The sequence below is a fragment of the Octopus bimaculoides genome, chromosome 11, assembly GCF_046866305.1.
Source record: "Octopus bimaculoides isolate indiv1 chromosome 11, ASM4686630v1, whole genome shotgun sequence".
Taxonomy (NCBI): Eukaryota; Metazoa; Mollusca; class Cephalopoda; order Octopoda; family Octopodidae; genus Octopus; species Octopus bimaculoides.
The window spans coordinates 41065127-41082489 of NC_142938.1; the positions used below are offsets into that span (position 1 = coordinate 41065127).

General features: G+C 34.0%; 1 protein-coding gene across 2 annotated transcripts in view; it reads left to right on the plus strand.

Moving 5' to 3' along the window:
• The window catches only part of LOC106870576 (regulator of microtubule dynamics protein 1), a 72351-nt gene that overhangs the window by 33502 nt on the left and 21486 nt on the right, over nt 1–17363 (plus strand). For both annotated transcript variants that reach the window (XM_014916713.3, XM_014916705.3), the window contains one exon: nt 12869–13061. In XM_014916713.3, coding sequence (XP_014772199.1) covers nt 12869–13061 — 193 coding nt within the window. The remainder of the gene's footprint in view (nt 1–12868; nt 13062–17363) is intronic.

Consider the following 17363-nt stretch of genomic DNA (forward strand, 5'->3'; position numbering starts at 1 on the left):
ATAGGCACAGTACTCCATTGTGGGATTCACTTGAGTCTTGTAGAAAGAAAGTTGTTGGAGACTGAAATATCTTCCTGCTCTAAAGAAAAGGGCTAGATCCAAGTTATGCTAAAGATGTACCTTTTTCAGGAGAGATCCTTGGTGATATTGGGCCCAGCATTTGAAACACTTATGAGGGCTGTAGTTGAATGCTGCTTATGGTTAGAGAGGTATGGTATGGTGGTGTTTACATGATACAAGTAGTGCTTCAGTTTTCTTGAAGTGTATTTAGACTAGGTTATCTTGAGCCCTTATCCAAGATATAACTACAGGAGGAGTTGAATTAATTCTAAAAGCTAATGAAACATTGTTTAGAATAGTGTAGCTTACAGTAATAATCAAGTTAATATTTCAATACAAAGCAAAGAAATGTAAATTTACAATAAATTCTATGAGAATTAAGAAAAAAACGCATAGAAAATAAAGAAGGTAAAATATTTATGTTCAAAGGTCCATGACAAACACTAAAGTTGGTGGCAGCAATCTATTGTGGTTGAAATACCTGAAACAGATAGGATAGCCACATTTGGAACACCTTTGGTCATAACTCTGCTTGATTAGAGCTAACCTGAGTATAAACAGTTACTACAAAATGCAGGTGAACAGAACCACATGCAAGTCTATGTGACTTGGCCACAATATCCTAATCCTATCATCTCAACATTTTCAAAAAACAGCAAAAGTAATATTGTTTCGTCACTACATAGATTATCTAAGACTCGGATAAGGTTGGACTTGACCAATAATACACTGAAAGTCTTTTGAATTCATGGGTCAAAAAACACATACAGGAAATATGTGAAGTTGGATTGCTACAACAATTTACTTTGAAAGGTTTTATGTCCTTCATAAATTTACTACTGATGTTTCTTTAACCAGGGTCTGTTGTCATTATTAGTGTTGTCCTGGCGATCTTTTTGTTGTTCTTGTTGTTGGTAATGTAGCCATTTTTCGTCCTTGTTTTTGATGCTTTCATTGTTGTTATCATCATTATTGTTGCTGCTGTCCTATTTTCATTGTCATCAATATTGTTGTTGCCATTGTTTGTACCTCATCATCATTTAACCCTCATTCTTTTCTACATTTTTATCATCATCATCCCAATCTGCTGTCCTTGTGGCAAATAAGAGAAATAATTGTTATTTTTACTATTACTGCTGCTACTACTACTTTGGGAAATTGGTGACTGAGTTGATATGACATTGGCTTAACTAGAGTCAAAAAGTTCAAAATTTTTTTTTGCAAGGTTGGCAACAAATGCAGAGGTCAGAGGGGAAAAGAGGTCTTTGTAAATTGAGAAGTAACGTCCACTATCTTGTATTCCATCATCACCATCACATATATATGCCAACTGATGAAGGATACCAACAAATTATGAGACATTTTATGATCCAACAAACATATGTCAGCGTAGGGAAAAAATTTAATCAGACATGAAATCACAATGATGATATGTTTATCATCTTCATCATCATTGTTTTAATGTCCTCTTTTCCATGTTTGTTTGGAGTAGACAGAGTTCATTGAGGTAGATTTTTTTTTATGGCTAGATATCCTACCTGTTGCCAACTGTTACTTATTTCCAAGCAAGGTAATATTTCCCCACAGCCAGACATATTTTTATGGAAGATTGGAAATAATTAACACCACTTGTATGATGGAGGCAATCATTTATGTCTATTGCACAGTGTGAAGGCAGTGATACATACATGCAAATACATGCATACATACATATATATATATATATATATGTATATATATATATATATATATATATATATATATGAAGGAGTGCTGAAAAGTTCTTGACTTTAAGGATATCGTGAAAGGCCTAGTTCGAAGCCAAACCTTCCAAATTCTTTTACATGACTTAGAAAAACTGAATGATTACTGCAATAAGTGTGTGAATTTGAGAAGGAAATATATTGGATAAAATCATAGTTAACTGATCCTCCTGTATTTTCTTTTACCTAAAGCCAGGAACTTTTCAGCACTCCCTTGTATAGACCCCCCCACACACACACACACATGCATGCACACGTGTATTCCCCCCCACACACACGTGCTTTTAGTGTTCAACAGATGAGCATGTGCAGCTGAAGATCATTGGGATTCAGCCTACTAAATCAGTTTTACAAATAGGCTTCTTGCTCATCTTCAATTATTATGCAAAGTTTAATATTGCTTTGGAATAGCTCTGCAATTTTTATGATGGCTAATAAACTTGAGTAACATAATTGGATACAATTTTGCTTTAAACTTGGCAAATCTGCTACTGAGACCCTTGAAATACTTCATGTTCATCAGGCTTTTGGTGAATATTCTTTAGGTTGATCATAGTTTTTGAGTAGCAGGTGTATATCAAAAGCTAGTTGTATGTCACCTGAAGATGATCAGTGTTCAGGGCCACCAATCATTAGAAAGATGCCAGAAAATGTGGGGAAAAATACATGAACTCATGAGGACTGGTGCCTAACAATTCTGTATTGGAAGATTCTTACAGAAATCCTGAATAACATGGCACAGTTTTTGACAAAGAACAAACTGGTGACCATTCTACACTCTTGGAACTTGTCTAAATTACCCCTACAATGACTTCATTGTGTTTCCAAAAATGAAATTGAAGCTTAAGGAGTGTGGCTTTGAGATGGTAGATGAAATTAAAACAGAATTCAGGAGGTATTGACTTTGAGGTGCTTTTGAGGCATGAATGATGTATTAGGATTGCTGCGTGTGTGTTTCTTGAGAGACCATTTTGAAGGCAAGAGTGCCTGAATATAAATAATATATGAAATACATTATTTATAGGGTACTGGTGTAATTTTTAGATCTGGCCCAGGAACTTTCTGCATACATGGAGATTTTCTGTTCAAATAGTTTTTTTTTTATATGATGTTAATAACTATATAATTATAATAATTGTTTCAGATGTTGGTACATGGCTAGCAATTTTAAGGGAGGGTATAGTTGATTTCATTGATCCCCCTGCTCAACTGGTACTTTTCTATTGACCCCAAAAAGATGAAAGGTAAACCACCTCGGCTGAATTTAAATTCAGAATGTCATGAGTCAGAAGTAATACTGCAAAGTAAATTTTCCTGATCTCTAACAATTCTGTTAAGTTGTAAATATAGTGGTTTCAAATTTTGGCACAAGTCCAGTAATTTTGAGGGGAAGGGTTTAGTTGATACCATCAGTTTTGATACTTGTCTGGTACTTTATTTTATTGACCCCACAAAAAAGATGAAAGGAAAAGTTCTAACTATGGTATAAGATCAATTAAAAAAATATATATTTTATTGAGTTCAGGGGAATGAAAAGTGAAGTCAGTCATGATGGAGTTTTAAAGGATGTAAACAAGGCACTTCTACTACTCTACAATTTCTGCTGTACACCTTGTAATGAATCAGCACCTGACTGGTTGCTTGAACAGAAAATAAGATCAATTCTCCAAAGCAAAAACATCATGAACTCTCAGACCTTAGAGACTGATTTTACCAGAAGAACAAAAGTACTGTCAGAGATAGATATATGAATGTGAGAAAAATGAAGAAACCAAAACTTACAGAGAACTTATCACACACCTAAATATTGGAGACACTTTATATATGTATATATAGTAAATAACTAGACTGCCAATACAGTGTGGGATTATAAATAAATATGCATGCAGTATCATATCCATAAGCTTAATAAATATATACTTAGCTTTTCTGTGAGATAAAGCCATGTAGTTAAACCAGAAACCTAATATTGACAGCTTTGAATGAGGATCAAACTGACTTGTTTCATCTTCCTTAAGACTTATCACTGATTGCTGCCAGATGAAAGTAGCATAGAACAACTTATAAAAATGTTAAAACTGTGAGTAGTACATTTTCATTTACATAATTTATACAGGATTGAAATCTGTGTATGAATAATTAGTGTCAACACAGCTAGGCTTCATTTTACAGTAAGACATGTTTATTAAGCTTATGAATATGGTATTGTATACAAACAGTAGCCTAATACTGTGATGATATATCCATCACACCATGTGAAAATGGAAAGCATCAATAGTACTGTAAGACAAAGGTAATAAAAGCCAGCTTTATCCTTAAAGGAAGGGAAGCTGTGTCCCAACTAATATCCAAATGACTGTTGAATCAAACTCCCAATGGTCATAAATTCCATTGACAGACTATAAACCACCTCCTTTACAAGGATGATTCTAAAACCATTTAGAAAAATCAACGCTAATATAGAGAGCCTACTACAATTCAACATGAAGTCAGCTATGATATCAAAATGAGGGATTAAACAAATGCATCAGTACCATTTCAAGAAGAGGTAAATTTATTAAATAAAAACTTTAGAGTAAGATTTAGACACTGAGATCAACGAATTACAACAATCATCCCTGCAAGTACTTAACAGGTATAAATAACCACTCCAAGTTAAAAACCATAGCTTCAATACAATAAATTGGAAGGTGAGTAAGCAGTAGAACTAGGAAACTACCACATGTACAAAGAGGAAGAGATCTGATATGAATACAGAATATTATAAAGTAACTACAGTGCATCAAGAAAAATAATTAATAGCAAACAAAAGTAGATTAGTATAAAGAAATATGGGAAAAAAAACTCGGATTTTTCTCTTTATATAAGGACCCAAAGTACAAATTTAAAAAAAAGAAGTTAATTACACAAAAGAAGGATAAATAAAGCAAATAATACAATAAAAATGGAGTGATGAAATATACTAAATGAAAAAACGAAAAACAGCCCAGCTTTCCCATGGTTGATATCCTGCAAGCTTGAACTGAGAGGAAGTGAGCAATTATGAATATTCACAAAAGCTCAAAGCTCTGGACTAAACACAGAAGCAGAAGGTTTAATTATAGATGGACCAGATCAATGCTTAGCTACAAAAATCACTAAAAAACAAAAAAAAAAGAGGTTAGCATCAACTACTGATTCTAAAATCTACATGAAGAAAAGATTAATTACCTCGCTTTTTGGCTGCCCATGCTTCACAAAGATGGAATGCATATTCACATATTGATTTGGCAATATACAAACACTTCTATGTAAAATCAAAATAACTGGTACAAGTAGACATGAAATCTGGTTACAAAACAATGATATAATTACAACACTCTGTAACAGTCATGGGCAACCTACAACCCATGGGACTTTGTGAATGACTGGATGCCTGCTTAACAAAAAATTACCTTGAATTTTGTTAGTGTGGTTTGTCTGATGATGATCCATGTCTCATACAGCTTGCTTGTTGAAAAAAGTTCTCTATGCCTGCTATTGGAGTTGTGTTTCTAGCAAAGCTGACAAAAGATCAAAGTGAATTGCCCCAGCAATTTCTAGGTATCATAATAAAGGAAAACTCTAGCACTCTGCCAGATATCTTGATTTTTTTTTTTACCAAAATGTCATCTGGGAGGAAGTTAAGCATCATCCCATTCCTGTGAAGACATTAGTATACATATCAGGAATCCTGAAGAGCTGCTGTGTGACTACTTGGTCTGCTAGAAATAATAGCCAAATCTCCCTCATATAACAGCTTCTCTGTGTTCACTCCACCTGTGAAAATAGCAGTTAAATCCGCCTTGTATCAGATAGAAGACATTACACGAAATCTTTTATTTGCTAGATCAGAAGAGATGCCTTCTAATTAAAGTCTTGAACTACTTGATATCCAGTCATATCGTATGAAAAAAGAAAAAAATGGAATTGACATGAGTTCTACCAGCCCTTAGAACAGACTGAATTCTTTTGTTGATATTAGTCTTTTGATTGACTGTAGCCATGTTAATGTACTTTCTTCAAAATGTTCCAGTTAATCACTTTGATTGCAATACTTTGGTAATTATTTTTATCAGTGTTTTAAGGAAAAAATTATGAATTAGGCCTTTGCATACTCTGTACAGAACTGACATATTAGATAATATAATCCTAGATATACTCCTGTATGATGAGCTGGCCATGGCTGGAATGCCTTGATCATAGGTTCTCCTGACTGGGATTGATATATTAACCTACATTAACAGAGGTGCACTGGATGAAGCTGTGAATAAGTCTCACAAAACTGTAAAAAGATAATAATAATAATAATTCTTTCTAATTTTGGCACAAGGTCTGAAATTTTGTGGGAGGGGACTAGTTGATTACATTGACCCCCCCCCCTCGTGTTTCACTGGTACTTAATTTATTGACACCAAAAGGATGACAGGCAAAGTTGACCTGGGTGGAATTTGAACCCAGAATGTAGCAACAGGTGAAATACTACTAAGCTTTTCGTCCTGTATACTAGTGATTCTGCCTGCTCACCACCTTAATAATAATAATAATATAATTAATAATGGTAGTTTCCAGCTTTGATATGAGGTCACAAATTTGTAGGAGCAGATGTTTATTGAATTGACTCTGTATTGACCCAAGAGGGATTTAAAGCAAAGTAAACCTTGTTGGGATTTGAACTCGTGTAAAAGAACACTTTATGGTTCTCTATCATTTCTGTCACTCCACTACTTTTGGATGATGATAATAATAATATCATAAAGCTATGACATGCTAGTTTAGTTAGCAGGGATGTTTTCTTAAGGTTTGGTGACAGCAAGTCTCCTCAAATCTTCAGAATCTTCTTTTCAGGATTCTTGCAGAATACAGGATGGTACTTTTCTGCAGTTTAACAATATGTATCTCAATTCTAATGTCCTTCAGCCTCTTGGGTTGCAGTTTGGGTGTTGTACCAAGTGCATTAATTACTACAGGAACAACTGTCACCTTTGTCTTCCACAATCTCTTTATTTGTCTGCTTAGGTCCTGGTATTTCTCAGTTTTCTGTTTCTTTGGTATCCATTCTATTAACATCTACCATTGCAAAGTCTGTGATCATATACTATTGTTTCCCCCCACTCTACAATTATATCTGGTCTCCTTGCTTCAATAGTATGGTCAGTCTTTATGGAAAATCACATAAAAGCTTATAATTATTACTCATCGCCACAGCCTTTTCATATTACATTTCTGTTACTTTGAAACCCCACACTTGACTAACATCCCAATGCACTCTTACCTGCGTAGTCATGCCTGTGCTAATTGCTGCATTCATTTTAGAGATGATTAATACTTTCATCTTGTTTACCACAGATTCTGTATTTACAGTCTAAGTTGTTAGCAATTTGTCTTTGGTGAGCTGGCAGAATTACTAGCACACTGGGTGAAATGCTTAGTGGTATTTTGTCTGTCTTCACTTTCTGAGTTCAAATTCTGCCAAAGTCAACTTTGCCTTTAATGCTTTTGGGGGTCAATAAATTAAGTACTAGTGAAACACTGGAGTTGATGTCATCGACTAGTCCTCTCCTCCCAAATGTCAGGCCTTGTGCCTTGAGTAGAAAGGATTGTTATTATGGCTACTTGCTGTCAGAATTATTAACATGCCAAAGAGCATGTTTACTGGTATTTCTTCTCACCCTATATTTTGAGTTCAAATTTTGCTGAGGTCATTTTTGTTGTTCATCTTTCTAGGGGTTGATAAAATAACTACCAGTTGAGTACCTCGGTTGATATTATTAACTTACCTCTCCCATCAAAATTGCTAGCTTTGAACCAAAAATTAGAATTATTTCTAATATTGCTTTTTTACTCTGTGATCACCATACTTACCATATATTTGAATTCTCTTTTTAACCTTTTTTTTTTTAAACTACAGAAGAATATTTCAAATCAGAATTGTCAAATTTTATTTTCTTTCACGATGTTCAGATCTGAATGTAATTGTTTTAGGAATTGAATAGGTTATATAGTAATTGTTACAAGTTTAGAAAATATTAGCAACTCATGTTGGTGTAAGATAGTGAAGTTGAACCCCCTTATGAGTAGTAGACATTGGACATTGTAGTTTTGCAGACAGTGTCTGAATAAAAGATGGGTTAATTATTTGACAATTTACCTCCTATTAATGTTTTTTTTGTCTTTAAATTAGATGAAATGACTTTTCAATATGCAACATTTATTCACTGACATTTCTTGTTAACATTTTAAACAGATATAATGTGTATGTATGTATGTGTAAGTGTATCTGAGTTATGTGTAAAAAGGGCATATATGGCTAGGTAATTGCGTGAGTGTGTGTGTGTGTGTGTATATATATCCTCATTTAACATCTGTTTTCCATGCTGGCATGGGTTGGATGGTTTGACTGAGAACTGGTAAACTGGGGAGCTGCAGCAAGTTCCAATCTGATTTGGCATGGTTTCTACGAGTGGCTGCCCTTCCTAATGCCAACCACTCCAAGAGTGTAGTGGGTACTTTCTATGCTGTTTTTACTTTCCCAAATGTCCCGAACATTTGAACTGATCTAAATGTTTTTTTAAAATCATATATATATATATATATATATATATATATGTATATTGGGTCATCCCATAAATAAGGCAGTTTTTTCAATTGCAGGAATTAAAAGGAGGGGGACAGGATAAACTACCTGCATCAACTTTCTATGAAAGCAGGTAGTAATTTTACCTTGTACTTATTCTTAGTGCAAGTTTTGAAGAGTGCAATTCGATTTTAAGTTATTTTTTCAAAGCTATAATGGAAGTGACAAAGGAGCATATTTTGCTTTATGTTTTCAATAAAGGCAACAACACAATGGAAAGTGTGAGGAATATTAATGTAGTATATGGGGATCGGACAGTAAGTGTTAGCCAGTGTCAACAGTTGTTCCAGAAATTCCGAGTCGGAAATTACAGCCTAGAAGATGAGCCTTGTCCTGGAAGATCTGTAGAGCTCGATGAAGACGTCCTGCAAACCCTGGTGGAACAAAATCCCATTGTACTGTTGAGGAACTAGCAGCGAAGCTTGGATTTGGTCATTCAACCATTCATAGACACCTGCATGCCATCAGAAAATGACCATCTTTGGTTTCATGAACAAAGGTGTTCTACCAAGATAATGCTCAACCACATAAAGTGAGGACGACATTCCAAAGGCTGGAGCAGTTTGAATGGGAAACATCCCACCCACCATATTTGCCAGACATTGCCTCATCTGGTTATCTTTTATTCCGTGGTCTTCAAAACCATTTGGATGGAAAAAATATGAATTCTGTAGACAAGGTCAGAACAGTACTGGGGAGTACTTTTTCATTACAGACAAGTGAATTTTGGAAGAGGGGCCTTGCAAATCTACCAGATAGATGGAAGATCATTGTAGAAAATGAAGGAGAGTATATTTCAGATTAAAAAAAGAACTTCATCTTAATTTTGAAAACTAAAAGAAGTATTAAAAAAAACACATTATTTTTGACCCAGTATATATATATATATATATATATATATATATAGTTAAACACAGGTGTTATTCAAATTCTTTTACTTCCGACATATGTTTCGAAGACAACATTGGTATTATTCCAAAAAAAATAAAATGGTGTAAAGCAATGTAATCTTCTCATCAGGAAAAGAAAGAAAGAAACCAAACTCATCAATAAGACATTTTAACAGAATGTGATGAATGTATATAATGGTGAACGGAATGCTATTAAGTTTTTTTAAAAACCGTTAGAAGATATAACGTCAAAAGTAGCCTGTAGAAAGAGAAGGGGTAAAGGAAAGAAATAAGTAGAAAATTAATAAAGGAGAAATATAGAGCGATATGTGAATTAAAATAAAAGCTTAAAGGCTTGGAAATAGATATATCTAGTGGAAGTGAAATGTAAGAAGAAAATCAATGTTCAAATTATATATAATGGTAGATATCACTTATATGAACTAAAGGTATGTTTCTGCCAATGTTTACATCGATAAGCACGCTCTATAAACGTGTTTACAAGGGGATTCTTAGAAAATAGAATAGAAAATAGTTCACTATTACAGAGTTGGCAGAATTCTTTGCCTTTATCGTGTGGGAATGAAATGTAGAGAATCAACCAATCTAAATTAAATAGTTTATTATGGTCTTTTAGATACCAAATTAATTTACTAATCCCTGTACTGTTGCGTTTATTACCATCCCTAAATGTAGAGTAATGATTAGAAATTCTTTTAGATAACTGAGAAGAACTACTTATATAAAAAAAGACATCGGTACCGGAAGTAATTTTACACTGGTATAGAGAGTTTTTAGTCTTAGAATTACTTGACATAAACCTAATTCTGTTGGAATTGTCTTCAGAGACAATAACTTTGTTGTTAATATTTCTAGGGGGATGGTTAGTATTTGCTAAATTAATGTTAGTATTAGTAATTGGATTCTTATTTTACAGACTAATTTGTGAAAGATTTTTTTGTGTTGGAAAAACCAATCCTAACCGTGTGTGAGTTGATAATCGAGTAATACCTAGAATTCTTTGGAAAATTCCTAATAATAGCTTCCCGAAACTGGAAAGGATGATTAGATTTAATTTGCCTCCCATAAGGAATAATCAACCAAATAGTTTTGCTAGTAGTTGCCTTATTTTTAGTGTAACTATCTTTCAAAGATATCAATTTACCTTTAGAATGAAAAAAGGGGCTTAAATAATGGTTATCTCCTTTACGCTGTAAAAAAAAACTTCCCTCTGTTTGGTGTTGGCGTCTAAATTAAAATTGAAATTGTTCATATTGTTACAGCTAGATTTCATATCTCCATTACTAAAGGTAGAATAAGATTGAATAGAATTAATGTAGGTAACTTTCTCTGTCTAGCCTGCTTTAAGTCAGGCAGAGTTATAAAATTCAGCCTTGTCGTTGAAAATGTCAGCATTAGCAGATAACTTAGACAATCTGAATGAAATATTTTTAACTAAATTCTTAGTGATTGCCCTAGAATGATTAGTGAATTGGCTAATATACTTAAGATTGGTTGATGGTTTGTGGTATGAAAAGTACGAATTATTGTGTAAGTTAAGTGTAATATCTAAAAAGTTGGCTTTCGTTACATCATCATCAAAAACGATGCCTAAGCCCATTCTATGGAAAAACTTAACTAAACTATTCTTAACCTTTTGTACTTTTTGGTTAGAAACATTTTGAAGGTAGAGTAAACAACCATCATGATATAGACCTCCATTGACGCTTGAGAACCGGTCTGCCATTTTATAAAGTATATATATACTGACCAAATCAGCTATTTGTGCTGAATCAGAACTTCCCATCATGACATCAAAACCATCGGGTGTATCTTTACGGACCCACAGCTTGTTATCAAATTTTATGATAGATTTTCTGGCAGCCAACATGACATTAATCTCTTCCCTGGTGAGACCAGCTTTGTTGTGAGCTAGCCAGAGTGCTTTATTAAGTACTATTGGGTTGATGGAGGAATGGAAACTAGAAATGTCAAACTGGATAAATTTAGTGCTCCTCTTATTAGCAATAGAACTAAATCAGTCAATGACTTGGAACAAATTGGACCATAAACTAAGCTTTAATTTTTTAACCAAGGTAGGAATATATTTATCTAGAATATTTTTACTAAGTACACCAATGTCAGAGCTAGAAGGACAGATAAGTCGTAAGGATGGGTTATTAAAAGAATTTTGTTTATGATCTTTTAAAATAAAATGAGGTTGCTTAGGATCAAGTGGTTCTGTCTTCATCTGATAATTTTCTCAGCCTGAAGGCTGGCTTTCCTGATTGCACCTTTACTGGTAATCTTATAGTTTCTTTCTAAGGTAATCTTATGGTTTCTTTCTATCTTTCCCTGATGAGAAGATTACATTGTTTTACACCATTTTATTCCTTTGGAATAATACCAATGTTGTCTTCGAAACATATGCCGGAAGTAAAAGAATTTGAATAACACCTGCGTTTAACTCCATTTATTTATTTATATATATTATACAAAATATTTTACTTCAACCCAGAGTTTCTACCTTTACAAACAGGGTGTTATGTCCTTATTACTTGTGTGATTTTTTGCTTCCCTGGTAACTGTTTATTTTTTTTTTTTCCGTGTTAATTGGAAACAAGGGAAAAATACATCCATTTGTATATATATATATATATATATATATATATATATACATATATATATATATATGTATATATATATATATATATATATACATATATATATATATATGTATATATATATATATATATATATATATATACATGTATATATATATATATATATATATATATACATATATATATATGTATATATATATATATATATATATATATATATATATACATATATATATATATATATATATATATATATATATATATATATATAAGGAATGCAGACATGGTCTAGTGTTTAAAAAGTGCGGGGTTCCGCTGTATGGCACGTTGTGCAAGTATCTTTCATTATAACCTTGAGTGGAGCCAAAACTCATGAATGAAACTGTGTAGATGAAAATTGTGTAGCAGCCTGTTGAATGGTTTGTCATGTTACAAATTGTCATGCTTATTCAGCCTCAGAATTATATTAAGGGTACATATGTCTATGGAACGCTCAGCTACTTGCATGTTAATTTAACAAGTAGGTAGTGCTTTGAACAGTCTCAGTGCAATTCACTTATCAGCAAACTTGGATGACTCACTGATTTATACTTGTACTAACATCACCTCTTAGTAGATGTGAAATGCATAAATATATATGTGTGTGTGTGAAAGAGAGAGAGAGAGAGAGAAAAAAACTGGGACAAAAGGAACTGAGAACAGGGGGAGGGAGAAAAAGAGGTGAGCATGATGGAAAGAATGAGTGTGTGTATGTTAGTGTGCAAGTCTGTACAGGTGTTTCTATGTAAGTATATAAGTGTGTATGTGCTTGTGTTTGTGGACGTTAATGAGCACATAATCTATCAAATGAAGTAACAGTTTTCCATCAATTTCCAGTGGGCCGTATGATGTGAAGAATCCAAAAGTTGGAGAATCCCCGACGGCCCACCGTGAGCATATTGATGGCTTCTATGATGTCGTTGGTGGTAAAGGTGGCGATTCCTTTTTCCTCAAAGTTGACACCCTCATGGAAGGAACTATCACTGAGCGGAAGAAGGCATACAAGCTACTCCAAGACAGCAAAGAAAAGGTATGTTATTTCTGTTACTTATGTCAATGAGGCATTGAATCTTTCCTGTTTTTTTTAACCCCCCCCCCTCTCTCCAATCATTTTTATTCTTTCTAGAAATGGCTACAAAAGTGTCTGAAGACTGCATCTAAAATAGTCACCTGTTCTTTACTAGTAGTGATCTACTTACTTGACTGTATTATCTTTTTTCAGTCATTAGAATGTGGTCATGCTGGGCCACTGCCTTGAAGAATTTTTATAGTTGAATGTTTTGACTCCAGTATTTATATTTTTAAAACCTGGTACTTATTCTATTAGTCTCTTTTGTCAAACCACTATATTACAGAGACGTAAACACCCCAACACCAGTTGTTAAACAGTGGTGGAGGACAAACACAATGAGACACACACACACGACAGGCTTCTTTCCATTTCCATCTACCAAATCAACTCACAACGCTTTGATTGGTCTGAGACTAGGCTTTGGTTGGTCTGAGACTATAATAGAAAACACTTGCCTAAGGTGCCACACAGTCAGACTGAACCATGTGATTGAAAACCAAGCTTCTTACAAACAGCCATGCCTGCACCTATATTAAAACATGTTTTTCCTTTCATTTACCATTCCTGAGAAATAGGTCAGCAACCAAGAGCTTTTTAAAACATGTGGGACTATGAGATTAAGAACACTGTGTATGTATGGGGTACAAGAGAGTGGTGGTAATAGTGGGAGTGGAAGAGATTACTTGAAAATAGAGATAATTTTTACACCAATGCTTCTGTCTATAATGGAAATCTTTGAAGAATATTGTCATAGTAAATGTCATTTTGAATCAGGGCTTAGAAAAAGTTTCCTATCTCACACCAAGTCAAAGTAACTTCCTACAGGAAGTTTTTTTTTCCTAATATGGTTGAATATATACAAACAGCTGAACGGAGCATTTGCAATAAGAAGATGAAAGAAGAGAAAATGATACTTGAAGGTTGGGTGGGGTGGGTTCTAAAACAGTGCTGTTCTGAAGGAGGAAACCTGGACAAAGTATTTGTTACAACAGATTTTCTTTAACAAAAGGCTTTGATCCTTCCATTTCTATTTAATACATATTCAGTTGGGAGTGACACAGTAAGATATGGATGAAAGAAAAGCAAGTGCATTTAAATGAGAGTAGCACAGAGTTTGTTAAATTTAGAGAAGCTAACTTTTGTGGTTGTTGAAGACAAAAAAAAGAAGGTTCAGTTGCATGATGGGGCAGAAATGAAAACATCAATGTCTTTGATAGACAAAGCCATATTCACAAAGTTTTACTGGCAATTTCTGTGATGACACAAATGTTAGCTGTATTACTCTTTGTGAGTGAATTTTGTAGACTGAAACTGTATAGAAGCCCATCATATGTGTGTGTATGTGGGTGAATATTTACATTCTGTGCTTTGCATGAAAAAGAAAAAAGAAGGCATCAACAAACAGTGATGTCTGTTGGCATTCCTTATCAACAAATGTTGAAGTGATCGCAGAGCAACATGAAATGAAGTGTTTTGTTCAAGAACGTAACACATTACCCAGTCTTGGAATCAAAATCACATAACAGGTATATCAGGTCCTTTATCACAAATAGCTGTTATGTGGTAGCAGAGTGTGCTAGAAATAGGAGCCAAATCTTTGGAGCTGAGATACATTGAATGCACTCTAAAAAATTTTTGTAATGGTATTCCCTTGGGGCAATCTTTCGCTTTGACTCTCAGAACTGTCATCTGGATCAACTGGTTTTGTTTGTTAATTTCCGTAAAAAAAGTTTTATTTATTTACTTTTGCTTTAAAGTGAAAGAGAAGAGAAAGTGAAAGGTGTACGTGTATATGAAATGGATGTGTGTGTGTGTGTGTGTGTGTGTGTGTGTGAGAGAGCGAGTGAGTGTGCCACTTAGGCATACATGAGAACACACATGTTCACTCACTCACTCTCTCTCATGCACACATGCACACGTACATACAAAAGGATGTACGCATATGTGTTGATGCATGTATATATGACAGCACACCCCTTCACTCATTCTTTATCTTTCTCTCTCTCTCTTCCTCTTTCTCTCTCTCTCTCTTCCTCTTTCTCTCTCTCTCTCTCTCTTCCTCTTTCTCTCTCTCTCTTCCTCTTTCTCTCTCTCTCTTCCTCTTTCTCTCTCTCTCTTCCTCTTTCTCTCTCTCTCTTCCTCTTTCTCTCTCTTCCTCTTTCTCTTTATCTCTCTCTCTTCCTCTTTCTCTCTCTCTCTTCCTCTTTCTCTCTCTCTCTTCCTCTTTCTCTCTCTCTCTTCCTCTTTCTCTCTCTCTCTTCCTCTTTCTCTCTCTCTCTTCCTCTTTCTCTCTCTCTCTTCCTCTTTCTCTCTCTCTCTTCCTCTTTCTCTCTCTCTCTTCCTCTTTCTCTCTCTCTCTTCCTCTTTCTCTCTCTCTCTTTCACACACACACACACACACACACGTGTCCATTTCATATACACGTACATACATCTTTCATTTTCTCCTCTCTTTCACTTTAAAACAAAAGTAAATAAATAAAAATTTTTTACGGAAATTAGCTTGAAAATAATTTTAAAAAACATTAGAATATTGTCTGTTTAAAGAAAGCTAAAATATAAATACTTACTGTACAAACAACTTACATTTTTGAAATCACATTTAGGTAAAAATATTTCTAAATGATTAAAATATTGCGTAAGTCAAGAAGTCAATGTTTTTTTTTTTTTTCTTAGAGAGCGCAAAGACTATGTGTGTGCATATATGTTATAGATAGCGGATATGTGTTTATGTTGATTGACACACCATGACATTCATTATATGTGTGTGTATTCTGTAACAGAAGCCATGTTTTTTTTCGTCAAGAAATAACAAATAAAAGTTGTTTACTCGTTTTCATTAATAAATAGAAGTCCAAATGTCACAAAAATTTGTACTGCACTGCTGAAGGTAAGTATGAAAATAAATATGCAAAAAGAAATTAAGATAAAATATACTATTTCTGAGATATTTTGGGTACAGATAAACATCCCTAGAGTTTTAGTATTAGCAAGATGTATGTGATTAGTGTGTGTGCAGATGTGCACACATACATATGCATGTATCACACACACACACATACATAGAGTTTATGAGGTGATGAGCATTATTTTGAAGTTTTATTGCAGTTTGTAAGTTAAGATAGAGGCCCAGCCATAATGTTCTTGATATACTTTTCTACTCTAGGCACATGGCCGAAAATTTCTAGGGATGGAGTTAGTCGATTAGATTGACCCCAGTATGCAACTGATACCTAATTTATCGACCCTGAAAGGATGAAAGGCATAGTTGACCTCGGCAGAATTTGAACACAGAATGTAAAGATGAATGAAATACCACTAAGCATTTCGCCTGCTGTGCTAATGTTTCTGCCAGCTCACCACCTTAATGTTCTTGATATACTGTTTGTAAACTGGTGACTTGTTTTCTCTATTTTTGACAGGACATGTCTACACATATATTTAAGGTGTTTAAATGATGGTTTATTTTGACTATTTTGTTGTTTGCAGTGTGAATGACATTTAGCCATATTAAAAATGGCTAAAATATTATTTTATACCCTTAGAATGTAAATATTGTTGACTGTGTAAAGGGCATTGGACTAATAGAAATGATACTACTTGAACTACCTTTTGATTTTAGGTCAAATTTTGCCATAGTTAATTTATTTGTAATTTTATCTCTCTAAGGTTGATTAAAGTAGGTATCAATCAAGTTTTGGGGTCACTTAAATTGATTGCATCTCTTTCTCTTCCCAAATGCTTGGCTTTGTGCCAATATCATAAATCAATATTGCTGAGTGTGGTAGTTCAATATAGATCTTGTTTAAGATGATGTTAAACAGTTGTATGCTATCCCTAAGTACCACCACCTTAGGAATTCTAGTACTGTTTGGGGGGCATTTTCATGGTTTTGTCAGAGGAGGAACAGTTGCAGCCATGATGTTTTTGAGGTTTCCACAATTAGTCATTAAAAAAGAACAGCCCTTTTTGATGTGATATTGATTTTTCACTATATTTTTAGATCAATATCATCAAATGAATTCTTGAATAATTTTTATATTTTAAATTTGGAAGTTGATTTCAGACTATTTGATTAACAAAATTTATTTTAGGCAGTAATGATTTTTGCAATCATTACTGATGTCTCTGAACTTTGTACTTTTCAGTTTTAGTTGGGAGGTACCTTAAGCATTCTGGTTAAAAACATGTTCCACTTCCACTAAAGGAATCTATCCGTCTGTAATGTTGACTGTTCCAGGAAGCATAAACAAGTAACTGT